The sequence below is a fragment of the Pterocles gutturalis genome, unplaced genomic scaffold (genome assembly GCF_000699245.1).
Source record: "Pterocles gutturalis isolate BGI_N339 unplaced genomic scaffold, ASM69924v1 scaffold5854, whole genome shotgun sequence".
Taxonomy (NCBI): domain Eukaryota; kingdom Metazoa; phylum Chordata; class Aves; order Pterocliformes; family Pteroclidae; genus Pterocles; species Pterocles gutturalis.
Genome location: NW_010133129.1, coordinates 87,997 through 103,507, shown reverse-complemented (window position 1 = coordinate 103,507; position 15,511 = coordinate 87,997). Strand labels below are relative to the sequence as shown.

Below are 15,511 nucleotides of genomic sequence, written 5' to 3'. Positions count from 1 at the left end.
AAAAAGAAGAACTGAACCGCTACCGGGATACTCTGAGGCGGGCTATTCTTATAATGAACCCCTCAACAGCCAAATCATTCATAACAGAGGTATGTGTTTATCCCTGGTAACTTCTTGTTTTGTTGACCAAGACTGCAGCTGTATGTCAAAAGATTCAATTTATTTGACTTCATAAAATCAGTCAAATAAACAAACAAAAACTCCTAAAACTCCAACAAAAAATTTAAATATTCCCTTTTAAAAGTTCATCATGCAAGCGTGTTTTTTCATGCTCATAAATGTGCGTCCAGAACAGTATAACTACATTCTGCATGAGCAAAAGCATTTAGGAAATATGTCAAAAATTAGCCCTCAAACTTCTGTTTGAAGCTCGTTGATACTGTATTGCTATTTCTTTGCTCATTGTGTCCCTCACTAAAAAATCTTTACAGCTGACAATATTATTATTATTTGGATATATATTGAAAAAGTATTTGTGGATAAAGTGTGCTTACCTGATTGGAATTTCATTTTTTGTATGAAATAATGTTCTATAATGATCTGTTATGTACCACTGAGTAACGGTAATGGAATGTATGAAGGGTTGGATCTGAATGAAGAATTTAAGACAATAAGCTAAAGTTATGCTCATGTATTTAAACAGAAACTTGACGCAACATGGACAGAATTTTCAAAAAGCTCCGCAGGATTTACAGATAGAATACTTGCGTATTGCGTTCCACTATGACTTGTGTAACTTTTTTTAAATGAGTGGCATGATTCTTTTTACGCAGCACTGTGCTGTTTCAAGTGTGGTTTCTTACATCTGTGTATACTCTTCATCATCAACCAGTGGTTTAAAAAAAAAAAAAATGTTTTCTATTCCATAGAAATATATTTTCTCTCTGCAATAATTTATCTTTGGATGTACTCGTAACTTGCATTACTGTTCTTTTATACTTTCCTGTTGCCTAGGTCTTCAGAAATTGAGGCTTAAAAACTAACTCTGCATATGTAGTCTCAAGTGAATGCCTTTTAGGACTGTTAGAAGAGGGATTTTTTGTTTCTTTTTGAATTTTTTATTTGCTCTTGGTTTTTTGGCTAGGCATTCTGCTGTCCTCATTACATACTGAAGGTTGCTAATTCTGAGAGTTTGCTGCTCTATCCAAATGTCTGCAGTGCCTTATAAGACATAAAGTATTTGTGAGCATGTTTTAGATTGTTCTGCACTGTTTTCATCACCCAGGTCACAAATGTTTTATTTTTCAGTAGGCAGCATTGTAAGATATTTCACATTTCAACCTGAAAGCAGCCAGGTTCAGGGCTCTGACTAGAATAAGTCAGTGAAACAAAACTCCTGTATTGTTTCTAAGGAGAAATACTCCTTTTGTTAAAAACAAAACAAAACAAACCAGTTTCTTTATCAGTTATTTTTACACATTCAAGCGTAGTAACAAAGGCGTTGTCATCTTTTGAAGTTGCCATGTATGTGTTGTCAAGAAAGTAAGCAGCTTAGAGTTCTTACTCTGACATTGGCCACTGAAAAGACAAAAAAAAAAAACCCCCAAAACCAGGAAGAAATCAACTAGACCAAACCCACAGTCGTCCTCCCAGCCAGAAAAATAACAAAACCAACCAATCAAAAAGCCACATACAACAGCAAAAAAATCCCAATGTTTCTCCTTTCCGGGAGACTGTAGAACTTCCAGGAGAGGTAATTATCTTCTTCTGTGAGTGGTATTCCAAGAGAGTCTGGCATCAGGCACTACTTTACAGGTTTTTCAGCATAGCAGCATTTATTTGGAGTATGATGTGTGACTGGTATAACTGACAGCAGGAGCCTCTCAATAGGAAGAATTACTCAAATAGAAGTATGGTTACTGCCGTAATTTTTTTCTGTTGGTGGCAGGGAATGAACCACACAACAACTGCGCTCCAACGCTCAGGGTCTGTGCAAGGAGAAATTTGCTGGGGATAGCTCTGTGAATGGATATTTTAAACTGGGATTTTGCAGTTGAACCGGCAGCTGTACTGTATGGGCAAACAAGTTCTAAAGCCTACGGACTGCCAATGGGTTAAGATATTGCTAAACAGTTCAAATGTGGACATGCTTATTCCAAAGACAATGCCTTGTGTGTGATTGGTTTGAGCTGGAAATTCAGTTTGACCTAGGAGATTTAGCATGTTAACCTTATGAAGCAAATAAGAAACAACTGCATATGTAGACAAGCCCGTGGGTTTTTTATTGGTTTTCTGCCCATGAGATTCTTTTGGCTGCCTAGTTGGATTCAGCTGTCAGCCGCTCTCTTCAGACCTCACATAGGCTCTGCTGCTTGGTCCCTTCTTAGACAACTGATTTGGCTGAACCCCCTCATTGTTTGGCTGAGAAGAGGGCTCATTCACTCTGCAACAGCTGTACCAAGTGTAGGCTTGATTACTATGCAAGTAACAACTTTTCCAGGGTAAACAGTCAGGCACTGGCCTGTGTAAATAGGCAGTCTGTAAACTGGAGATTCCTTGTGGTAGAATTTATCTTTGTTCTGGCTCTTTGAAATTTTTCTTTTAAGTGAGAACATTCTGGGCTTGAAATTTATTTTTTTTTTAAAGCAGCATTGCTTTTTGATGTTAGATCCTGTCCTTCTCTCCAGCTTTTGTATAGAGCTTGCAGAGATGAGATCTATGCTTATATACTCAAGAAATTGGAGATTAAAGGTAAATACACTGTTCTGGCTATGGAGATAAAACCCCACTTTCTCTTTAACCATTATGTATAAATGTGCCCTCTGTAGGGCATGGGAAGGAAGGAAGACGTGGGAGTGGGTATCACAGCATCTCTCCTAAATGGCTAAAGCATAAATGTCAATTGAGACTGAGGGGCCAGCCAAATTCTCTAATGTCCTTCATTGCTTTGAGCTGAGGGTGGAGGGGCACAAGGGGAAAAATTCTGCTGAAACAGGCATTCACTGGGGCTAAGGAGTGTGGATGTATGGGACTAGTAGAGATTGGGACCTCTCCTCGGATCAGTTTGTGGTAGCATCTGGGAAAATCCTTCACCAGGGATATACTGGTGACTTGTTCAGTTTCTTTTCAGGAATCATAGGATCATTAAGGTTGGAAAAGACCTCAAGGATCATCAAGTCCAACTGTTAACCCACACCACCTAACTCACTAGACGATATCCCTAAGCACCACATCTACACGTTTCTTGAACCCCTCCGGGGATGGTGACTCCACCACTGCCCTGGGCAGCCTGTTCCAATGCCTGATCACTCTTTCAGTGAAGAAATTCTTTCTAATATCCAGCCTAAACCTCCCCTGGTGCAACTTGAGGCCATTTCCTCTTGTCCTGTGACTTGTCACTTTAGAGCAGAGCCCAGCACCCACCTCACTGCCCCCTCCTTTCAGGTAGTTGTAGAGAGTGATGAGGTCTCCCCTCAGCCTCCTCTTCTCCAGACTAAACACCCCCAGCTCCCTCAGCCGCTCCTCGTCAGACCTGTGCTTCAGGCCCTTCACCCCCTTCGTTGCCCTTCTCTGGACCTGCTCCAGCCCCTCAACGTCCTTCTTGTGGTGAGGGGCCCAAAACTGACCCCAGGATTCAAGGTGCAGCCTTACCAGTCCCGAGTAGAGTGAGGTCTTTCTGTACTTTCAAATAATCACCCAGGTCCCACAGGTAAATATTCCTGATGAAACTATTGTCATTCCTGAAAAGCACCTCAGAACCAACCATCTTGCACAAAAATTGCTATGCTATCTGACAGCACTTGTGACTGATGTGAACTGTGTGCCACTTATTTGCTTTTTTGCTTTGGGTTGGGGTTTTTTTTCATGTATTTTTCTGATATGTGATGAACTTGCAGGATATGAAAAGCCATACAGGAGAAAAGAAATAAGATGTCCTTGCCAGCTCAGTGTGAGAGCAAAAATCCAGGATCAAGTTGTAGAAAACAAAAGTAGAAAAAAAGAGAAAAAAAATCACCTGGTGCTTTAGCATAAGAGCAGGGACTCTTTGGGCCAAGAAAGTCTCTGTTGCCATGTCAGCCTGGGCAGGACTGCACCTGTGAACAATGCTAGTAAAGGTTTAGGAAGGGGAGGAGAGAAACCACCCATGTGTTGAGCCCACTTGGCAAACCGAGGACTTGTAAAGCCAAGTTTGAGAAGGCTGGAGAGGAGGAGGAACAGGCCAGGAAATTCAGGTTGTAGCAGAGGTTCTGGGGATAACAAAGCAACTTTGGTAAGCAAGACTTTATGAAGCAAGCCAGATGTCCTCAGTGCGGCCAAAATGCTGTCAGTACATCTCTGCTTACAACTCTGTTTCTGTCTAGCTAAGGAAACTACCTTATCAACTACGGGCAGAAATATGAATGTGTTCTTCTGTGCAAAGACTGTGGGAGCTGATAACAAGAATACAAGGGAGGGATGATGCAGCTGATGTGGTTTTTTAGATATAGAGGAAAATTATGTTGACTGGAGGAAGACTTTACACATTTCAAATCCAGTAAGCCAGAAGTGAAAGAGCCCTAGCATCAGACAGGGTTTTTGTTTAGGTGTGGGCAGCTAACACACATAGCAGGGAGAGGTGAAAGCCTCCAGATAAATATCAAGTCCGCATAATTAGCTCTGGAGAAGACAGTGGGATCTAATGCATCTGTTAACTGCGTGTGCTAGGTGGTACCTTGCTTGTATTTGTGGCACAGCTGAATTTGTAGCTCAGCTGTTAACTACTGTTTGCCACAGATGCCTCTTTAAAATCTTAGCTTTTCATCTTCTACCATTTAAAATCTGATGGTTTGCCTTTCACATGTGTGCCATAGGCTGCCAGTCCCAGGTGCATTCAGGAACAAGCATCGAATTGGGATTAAGGAAAGCTGGATTCTCTTCTGCCATGCATATCCTGTGACTTTTTAACATGTCACTGAATCATACTTCATTATGTCTTCAAGATAAAGAGTAAACTAGTGCCTGCATACCTGTGTATAGTGCATAAGAGCTGAATAGTAATATTATTTTGTGTGTGTCTCTATGTTTTCTGCGAAAGTAAAAGCATACTCCTCTACCATGTAAAACCCACCCTGGGTTTTATGTTTTTAAATGAACACCACTGCCTGCAGAGTTTCTTCTTGTCAAGGCAACATAGACATTGGATGAGAAAGGATTTGTCAGTTGAATTCAGAAGTGATTAACTGGTCCAGTGATGGACTGGAAAAGCACCCACAGGTCTCATAGTGTTGTCATTTTGAACCCCTGGCTGGCAGCAAGAGAGAGAACTTCCAGACAGAGCCTCATGTGGTGTTGGGTTGACGGTTGGACTTGATGATCCTTGAGGTCTTTTCCAACCTTAATGGTTCTGTGATTCATCTCTATACTGGGCATGACTTGCGTGATATGGAATAGACTACTGGACAATCTGGGTCTCAGTCTTAAACCTGAGGTTGAATCCTAGACTAGTAACTGGGGCTGTGCTCCCTCCCAGCTTCTCCTGCCCTGCAGACACCAGCACAGCAGAGAAGCTGCGAAGTCCTTGGCTGTCCTGGCAGCAGCTCTAACCATCAGTATGTGATCAGCTTCTCCTCAGCACAAACCCAAACACAGCCTCACACTAGCTACTGTGAAGAAAGTTAACTGCATCTCAGCCAAAACCAGAACAGATAGGAAGCCTGTTGGATTTCCCATTAGGCTGAGGGGGTTGACTTGATGGTTTATCACATTTGTATGTACATCATAATTTTCTGGGCACTGATGAATGTAGTGGTAAGTAGTTGCTGTTAGCTAGTTGACACTAATAATAGTGAAAAAGATAATTTTTCCACCATGCAGATATAAAGAATCATTTCCTTCAGAGATTTTCAGCATTTTCTTTGTGAAAGTTTATTCATGATCTCTGGTAATTTTTAAACATTTCTATTTACGTAAAATACAAGTCTGAAGTCTCTAAAGGCAACAGCTGTTCAAGCAGTTCTCTTTTAGGTGACAGGGGTGCAGGTGAAGCATCAGCAGAAGAGATACGAACTTGCCTACTGCTATTTTTATCTCCTTTTCCTATCCTTTTGTCATAAGTGTATATGTTGATTATACTGGAATTTATCTAGGAGAGATGATCTTCAGAGGCTAAAATCAGATTTTGCACTATCAGTGACTCAGTTTTCTCCTCTTTCTTATAAGTAAGCTGAATGTTCTAATCTTTGAGGTCATCTTTCTCACCATTTTTTTTTTTTTGTTAATGTTTTCTGCTTTTTAGACCTGCACTCTGCTGTAGAGTATACTTGACTTTTTGATGTCTATTCTCTACATCATAGCTTGTGGTGGAATAAATCTCATTCAGCCTGCTCCACTGTAATTTGTTGTTGTTAATGAGAATATAATGAAATATATCTTCTGTTGGTTTTTTTTGTCTTTCTCCAGCATTAAACACAGAATTGATAGCTTCAAACTGAGCTAGAGACTTAAAGGATTCTTTGCTTCATAGGATATTCCAAATCTGTAGTAAAGGGATGCTGAACAAGTTGCAACTTTCATCCTTTAAATGTAGCAGAAGAGTCTCTTTGCTGACTTTTTTTTTTTTAACCTGCAAAAATCAGAAGCAGGGGTCTGGGAGGATTCTAGATTTTACCTTTCAGTAAAAATCTGAGAAAGTTCTTAGATTTACCACTTAGTCTAATTCCTTGACTTGTGTTGTTACAGCCTTGAGTATAGGCGATCCAGCTGATGGCTGGATGATTGGATGTGAATAGATAGAGTACAAGTTTGAAGATAAAACATTTTAGTTACTGGAAAATGAAAGAGGAAAGTAAGTCTCACTGGTGAAGTCAGTCCCCTTCAAAGGAATTTGTATCACGGGCATCATTACAGTGACTGTAACCTAAAGCAATCCTTTCTGTTTCTGTATTTTCAGGAAAGTATCAGGAGGAGAGTGAAATTCAGGTTCGCAATGTAGTGTTAGGGTTCTTGGGGCAGAATGCAGTTCTCACTGTAGCTGAGGTGGTTTATTTAGTTTCTAAAGCAAAGAGGAAATGGGATATCTATCCCAACGCAGAGGGGCTAGATCTGGAAGAACAAGAGCTGGTGGCTGGCTGCAGGTCCTTTGCGTTGATATCAATTTTAGAATTAGGGCTGTACCTTGCTGTTCCTGAAAAGTAAGGCTGTGTGTCAGCAGGCTGGAGCTCAGCTGACAAATTTGTGGCTGCGTGCTGGTTTTGGTTTTTAATTAAGGTTGCTAATAACAACAACTGAGGAGAAGCAGGATACGGGTGTGCTCCTCTTGCAATCAGCTATGCCTCATGTGCTTGTGATGGGAAAAGTGGGACAAAAGCCTGCCTGATGTTGTGAGTCTGGCAGTACCAATGTACCCTGTGGATCGTACTGTGGTTTTCTGTGCTTTTACATTCTTTACTGTGGTGTTGGTGGTATAAGGATACCCTCATCGAAGTTGGTGTCCAAGGCCAATATGAACTGGAGCGTTTGTGTGGTTTACAACGTAAGAAAGTCGCAGCATATCTCTGCATTTTTCATTCTGGATTTTCTTCTTTTTGACTTTCTGGTGTTTAGTGGCATGACATTTATTGTAGATGGATATTCATATGATGCTGGTTTCTAGCCTATGCCAGAGGGTAACACAGTTGCAAGATGGGAACCAGGTCTACCTCTCTGGTATCAGCAGCAACAACTGTAGTGTATTATTTTGTTTATAAAAACAAGACTTATTTTGTTAATGAAAAATGTCCATACATTCATTATATAGATGTATGCATGACAATGTGCATGACTATAATTGCTCTGTATTGTTCTTAGTACTAATATTTACACTATCAGAGTTGTAGTTCAACAATAAAATTCTTCATCCCACAGTATAATAAAACAAGAAAAATACTCTGCTATATATAAGCTTTGACCACTGTTCTGGATTTGAACTTACTGTCGTCTTTGAATTTTGGAACTACCTAATGAGCTTTTAAATGTCTGCTTCTATCCTTAATTCTTTTTATATCCCAATCTGTAACTTGGAATGCAGATTCATGAGTGTAAGTACAGCCCTTTAGTTTCATTACAATTTCATAAGTAACTAATTACAAATATTTACATAATCTATAGTTAAACTGCTAGTGTGTTTCTTTGAGAGAAAAGAAGAGGAGCTTTAGTGCCTAACTACTGAGTAGATGATGTATTATGTACTTTATGAGAATCTCATACTATTTGCTGTTGTGCAGACAACTGTTTGGTTATGCTTCCCTATAAATTTCTCACTGTTACTCTGCATAGCTTTTAATGACTCTGTCATTGACATTCTCTTCTTTGGAGTCTTGCTGGGTATGCTGTTTTCTGGACTAAAATAACTGGGAGACTGACATCCCATGATCTTTAAAGACATAATATTTCTTTTCTTCTTCTATTTGTGGTGGCTATCCTTTGTCTTGCTTTCTTAAAATGCTCTCGTAGTTAATTATATTCCCTTGTTGTTATACCAGCAATTTTAATTGGAGATGATAGTCTTGGTTACTGCTTATTCTTCCTCCCTGCTTTTATAGCTTCACTATAAACACCTCTGTTGTGTTCCTCTTGAGAGACAAATGTCTTCCCAGAGAGAGCAAATAGCTTCAGCCAGACAAACAGAATAAATTAAAAAAAAATGTAAAACACATTGATGAAACAAAGCTATTATATACACATTGGTAGGGACAGTCAGTGTATTAAAGTATATATTTTCCACGGATTTGAGGATGGCTGATTCTTGTAGGTGTTATAAAAAACCCACTCTGAACATCTGCAAAACTAATATGCAGTTGACTGCCACAGGATGAGTGTCTTTTTGAAATAAAATGACAGCTGGAGAGGATTAACTTCAAGTGGAGATCAGATCGGACAAAACTATTTCTAATCCAGTTCTTCCTCCAAAGAATGTTGCCTGATTGGCAGAACTGTTCTGCCTCCTTCCTTCCCACCACTGAATAGAGGTATAGCCAGTGCATTAGGATTACCTAGATTTCCTTAAAATATAGCTGGTTTCCTCACTACCATGAAAATTCAGTGGTGAATGTTTCTAACCCTGAAGCACAATTAATTGACTTATAATCAATTAACATTATTTTGTCTATCTGTTAAACTGAAATAAGGAGAACTAATAGTCATTGTTTCTTCTATTTCAAAAATGTTCCCTGTGGCACTGATGAAGCTATCTCATTAGTTTGCTCTAAAAGTAAAGATAGAAGTTTATACCCTATCACCCCTTTCGTAGTGTTTGTTGGGAGTTTGCCTATGAAATTTATCTGAGTGAGGTCTCCTTTGTTTTTCGTCTTTTTTTTCAGTATGTGTGTTGTAGTTTTACACGTTTTTGCCACATATGCTTCTGTAATTTGCGTCAGTTTAAATTATTTCTTTTAAAATTTGGTCAACCAGATTGGATAATTATCTGCAAACAGATGAACAGCACATTAATAAAAATGCTTTAGTGTGCCATTAGAAACAATTGGTATAACAGCGGGTACCTCAAGATCCAGCTCGCGTTTGTGGACACTTCATAATCAGCTGTGATATTTTGGAAGACTGTTGTATGATAATTTAATCTATTTTGCAAGTACTTGGCATACAAAATCTGACTTTGTGTTCTCCATGGAGCGTAAGGAGTTGTGGACTGCTGAAATCAATATCTGATTTTAGCTTTAGGCAATGTTAGTTTCTCACTTCTCCATGTCATTTTTCCCTAGTTAGGACTTGTGTTATTTTGCTTATTTTTAAATGGTTTTGAAAGATTTGGTTTTCTTGTCCTGGATGCTCTCATTTCAAATAGAAGATTAATTAAAGGTTATGATTCATTTCAGAATTTCCATAAATGACAATAACAGCTGCTTCTGCTGATTGTAAGAATAGATGTAAAAAGTATCACTTTGATTTTGTAAAAAACATGTCCGCTGGTTTCCTATGTCATCCACGCTAACTGCCCTCTCTTTTAATAAGAGCCCTCTGCTTCCTTGGAGAGTTCACTCATTTTATCTCTACTTGTAAGTGACTAGGCAGTCAGCACTACTAAAACTGTCAATAAACCCAAATTCTGCAATGAAAAAACCATATCAAGTATTGCTCATGAAAAATCTGATTACACAAGTACTAAAGTGTGTGCGTTAGGCTAACCTGCTTTTGGGATTTGGTAACTTGAAGTCTTCTGAGACTAGGTTCTCTGATGTAAGCTGCCACAAAAATTTGTCCTCTGAGTGCAAAAAAAGCATGACAACATGAAAAAGTAACTAGTGCATCACATGGTGTTACCTGTTCGGAATCCTCGAGGACACAACTTGCCACAAAATCGCTGAGTGCCTTTCTTTGGGGTTTAGATTGCATCCTTTTTGCTCTTGGCGTCTTCAGTGGTGACCTATCAGTTAGCTCAAGCACTAGTTGTGATACATGATAACCAATAACCTGAACGTTGAAGAGGTGGTCAATGAGGAGTTGAACAAGATGATCATTCAAGGTCCCTTCCAACCCAAACCATTCTATGATTCTATAATTTTCTGAAACAATGTCTGAAAAGTGATACTGTACTCCAGACTGTTAGGATTTCTTATAACCATAATCTTGAGAACCATGTAAATCAACGTTTATCTTTGGAGAAGTATTTTTATCTCACAGAAGTTGCTGTATTTCAGAGCAAATAAAGAATGAGAAGCAATAAGACTTTATGCTGTCAGCACAAATAAATTTATGAAGCAGTGTCTGGACATGGAAACACAAGGAGAAGGAAAAAGAGGAGAAGGAAATTTTCAAGATTATAATATCCGCCTGCTGTGTTAAAAGAGGAAAGAAGTCTGGTTTGTTTGGTCTTTTGTGCTTTATCTGGCTTCTGAGCCAGCATTACTGAGGAGTTAGAAGGACACAAATTCAGAAGAGATTAAATGAATAGAGAGATTTTTGTCAACTTTTTTAGGAACTCAGTAAATGAAGGAGCGTTAAAGAGTGGTTCACACAAGACATTTAGTTATAAAGGCACCAGAGCAGGGGCTCCTTTTAATTCCTCCTTGGGTAGTTGGAGACAGGCCACATGAAGGCCTTCAAGCAGTGCCAGCTTGCCTTAGCTTAGGGAAGTAGATTGATTTTCATCGTGTAACTGGGCATTTCTCTGTGGGATTATAATGGGAAAAAAATCCCACAGGTTAATACATATGTTATTCACCATTTTTGCATTGAACAAGAAGTGAGATGTGCTGCGGGGAAAGTAGGGGAAGGAGAAGGGAAAGCGAAGTGGATGATTCAAGCTTTCTCCAGTTTCACTCAACCAATGATGAAAGAGCAGCTTGCCACAAACTCTAATTTAAACAGACACTTTCAAAACTACCATACTTGGCATTTTGAGATGCTCTGAGGAATAAAAGCTTTTTGTGTGTGATCCTCTTAAAATAGAGTTTGTGTTTGAATTGCCTGGGTATGTATGAACAAAGAGAGATAATGCATCCTGAGAGCCCTTGCAGCTTTCAGACATAGATATGTTTTTCACAAATAAACACTGTGGTACTGGTTTTTTCCTCAGGAGAGAGGGGCTGTTGGGTCTTCAGAATCCCTGCTTCCCAGAGAACCCTGCAGCTGAGGCCCATGGCATCTCCAGCATCTTCAGGGAATAACACGGTAGAGATGTACCTCATGGAAGCCTCAAGATAGTTTGGGTCAGAGCTTTTCCAGGTGCTTTGATGTTCTATCAAGGGCAAAACATAACTTTCCGTATCTTTAGCTGTTCAAATGGATGTGAGCTCTTCAAACCTGAGCATTACGGTATCTCCCAATCCCTTTCTGAGTGTGAGTCAGTGTGTCAGTTTGGCTGCCAACTATTCTGTGGTTTATAAAATATTTTGGGTCATTTTTACCTTCTCAGGTAAGACCTGTTTCTCGGAATACTCTGGTGGTTTGGTCTCAGATGAAGTTAGGTGGTAGTCTGGAGGGTAGGTGGTTCATGCTCAGCTCTTTATCAGTGTGGCTGTCTGACTCTAAATTGGGCAACTTTGCAGAACTAGCATGTGATAATCATCAGCTGGGTTTGAACTGTGCACCTTAGAGCTAAAAGCATTAGCTAGTGTTGGGAAGGCCGAGTCACAGAGCCTTCCTGCATTTTGCAGATCAGCAGAGAGAAGAGCCTGCAGAATACACTCTCCATCTGGTTAAAATGTACACTTAAAACATGTACATTACACCACATTTCATAACCTCTCTTAATGCTTTGGCACATCCTCATGGCAGCAATGTAAATGTGGATCTGATTTGTGCTTCTTGGATTTACTTGGTTTTAAAAACAGTTTGCCTTAATTTTAGGAAGTGGAAATGAATAATTATAAAGACATGTTTTGCTTATATACTGTTTCACATATATTCATCTAACAAATACATAAGCCAGTAAGCGTGCTTGTAGTGCAGAAATCATGCCAGCAATATACGGCTGTTGGAATCAATATTTAAGAATAAAGCCTGTGGTTTCTGTTCTGTAAGTTAGTTAAGCATTGGACTTAGTTAAATGTATGAAAAACTTCATTGATTTTAAGAACTCGCATCCTGACTGAAGCCAGCTAAGAGGTTTTTTTTCCATTAAAAAAATTTCAAGTTTTCTCTGGTCTGTGGTTCCAAGATAGGCAGGCAGTCTACCTGAGAGCCTGGGCTCTGAAATATTTTTGGGAGAATTTCAAAACTCTTGGGTTTCATTCCAAGCTGGAATAAAACCAGATTTTTAAATACCTACATCCTCTGCAGAGTTACGTGACCTTCTTTCATGCTGCTCTTCTTCTGACTAGCTTTTCAATTCACTTCCAAGCCGAGCACTTTACATTTCAGCCTGGTGTATTATGGTCATGAGTCTTTCATTACAGAGAGAACATGACTGTCTTTGCTGTTAAGGCATCGGTATTAGGGCATTTAAGCATCCCTATTTCCAACTGCTAAATTTGGGCTGAAAGTACTTTTTCATTGTCCATTTCATCAATCTTCATTTGAATCTTGTTTAGATAGTGGCTGCCAACCTGCCATTACTGAGGATCCTAATTAGCCTTGCAACAGTGAATCCAAGCAGGCTGTCAAACCAGTGTTCAAAGAGGACGCAGAAAGCTAAGTGCTGCCTTCAAACTGGCTGACAGACCCATGCAGGCTAAAGGGCTGCTGGATCCACCACACGCACGTTGAACAAGGGAGGAGGCAGAACGGGGTGAGAGATTCCATCATGTACTGCCACGTTCTCATCCCAGCTGTCTGATCACACGTGAAGTGTTTGAAAAGACAATCCCCCGGGCTATATTGCCTACCTTTGCCATTGCCCATGAAGGTAAGCCGTGGGAAACATGATGAACCACATGAAAGACTGATGACAGACCCAAAAATCAGTGCTGTCATCTGACTTCTGTCTGTTGTCAGAGGAAAATGATCAACAGAAGAAATATGAAAGTGTCTGTTTAGGCCTGAGGTCTAAAGGGAAACTGATAGGTAGAAAGAAGGACATCAGTGTCTGGTTTCTTACAGCTATTTTGCCACAAGCAATCTTATATATAGTGTATGTAGTTATATATACTAATAGTTCAGTGCAAGAACTAGTAATGAAATATACAGTCAGTTCTAATAACTTACAGGTGCTTTTATTTATGCCTTTTTTTTTTTTCCTAGTCTGGATATCTGGGAGAGATGAATTGAGATTTATTTGCAGAAAGCAGTATTAAGAATTAACTGAATTTTTATTTGAATACAAAATTAAAACTTAATCTCACATTGTTACTTCTGTTCACTATCCTTGTTACATCAAGCAGCCAAATCAGAGGCTTTACAGTCTATTGTCTGTCTCTATCGGGGCAGTGATGTTCTCTGAGGTATAACTGTTAGTGTTTGCTCAAGGAATTTTTTGTTATGTTTGAGTGTATGTGTCTTTTTGGTATTGTACAAAGTTTTCGATACTTCTGTTGTCTGTTACAAAAAATAGGGAAAAGAGGTCTGTCTCAATTGTGTGATGCTTTCGCTTGGGAGAAGAGGAATAAAGGCATAGAATTCCCCTGGGAGAAATTGTTGGAGGTGCTTTCAGTTTTGACAAATACTTTGTTTGAGTTTTAAAATAAATTCAAACGGATGAAATTTGTTGAGTTCAAAAATACTTACATGTAGTAAGAGTGTGAAATACAATTTTAAGCCTGATACAAATGTGCACCCCTCCACAGGACTGGGTAGTATTGCTTGCTGGGAAAAGCTACTTTTCTGGTTGAGGTACTCTTACAGAAAGACTTGAGAAAGTGGAAAGAGTCAATGAAGGGCAAGGAAAACTAATGATTGTTGAGGATCAGTTTAAGTGGATAGATTAAAAATAAACATTTTCCCATGGTTTGCTTGCATTCTGAACACTTGATATAGCTTAGACTTCAATACAATTCATATAGTTTCCACTTAAGAGCATTCTGTTTTTTAGACTGCTCTGTTGTATATATTTACCTCTTCTTTTTAGGACAAGTCTTACTATAGTGATTTTTCCCTTTACCACAAAATATATTATGAAATTCCTTTAATGTTTTTGAATTTTTCCAGTTCAGTCAGTCTGACCTCAAGACAGAGTGCTTGCGATTTAGAAATGATGAGCTGTCTGCCTTCTGTGCACATTTGTTGCTTGTCTGAGGCAATCACACCTGCTGCACTCCGTAAGACTGAACTGGGACTTTTTAGTTTCTAGTTGCTAGAGGACTTTTGGTTTTCTTTTTGATCCGCCTATTAAATTTGATGCTTGTCTCCATATTCATTGAGAGTCATAACCTCCTCGCAGGTCATAGTTCAACTTCCATTGGAGCCTGCTTCTCCTTTACCATGCTGCCTTGAGTTCATTCTACAGTTTGCACCTCTACTTGCTCAAGGATTTTGCTTCTTGTCCACTTCTTCTCCTGACTGGTTTTGCTATTTTGATTTATTATTATGTGATATACAAAAATACCAGATTTTCAGCAAGGAAAATGTCCTCATTTTTGCCAGAAAATGCAGCACTTAGTGGTGAAAGTTTATGCTGAGGCAGAAGACAGTTGATGAATTTAAGACAAGTAGAGAATTAGATGTTTTTCACAAGAGTATATTTCACACCAAAACATATTTGTGCAAATAAGTAGCATTTTTCTACTTTTCTACAATTAATGTATTTCTTACAAAAAGTCTTCCCCGATTCCTTTTGTATGACTTTTAACTGATTTTCGTGGTGGTGCTTATTTTTTCAAGGAGCTCGTATCTGGCATAATAGCTGTAGGATGGTTTTGTTTGACACAGCCCATTGCAGTTCAGTGTGTAGAATTTGATTCTTCTGTCCCAATTTTGTACATTCTGCACAAGGACGTTTCATTTCTTCTACATTAGTGATATGTATTCTTTTTCCATACTGGTAATTTATTATGAATTGAAGTTTTCTGTTTATTAAAGGTAACAGAGGCTTAAATATATATTCACATCATGCCTTCACTACATGAAAATTTTAAAATATGTAAAATCACATTTAGGATGGAGAGAAGAGTTCTTTTCTTGTTAAGATTTTGATGGTAATAATTATTAGTCAACAAAATTTATC

At 39.0% G+C, this 15,511-nt stretch overlaps 1 protein-coding gene across 1 annotated transcript in view; it reads left to right on the top strand.

The window, feature by feature from the left end:
- Positions 1-15,511, top strand: part of LOC104467358 (glutamate receptor ionotropic, delta-2-like) — a gene marked incomplete at its 3' end in the record, with an annotated part of 82,788 nt that overhangs the window by 14,239 nt on the left and 53,038 nt on the right. The window contains exon 2 of the mRNA XM_010081103.1: positions 6,869-7,038. Coding sequence (XP_010079405.1) covers positions 6,869-7,038 — 170 coding nt within the window. The remainder of the gene's footprint in view (positions 1-6,868; positions 7,039-15,511) is intronic.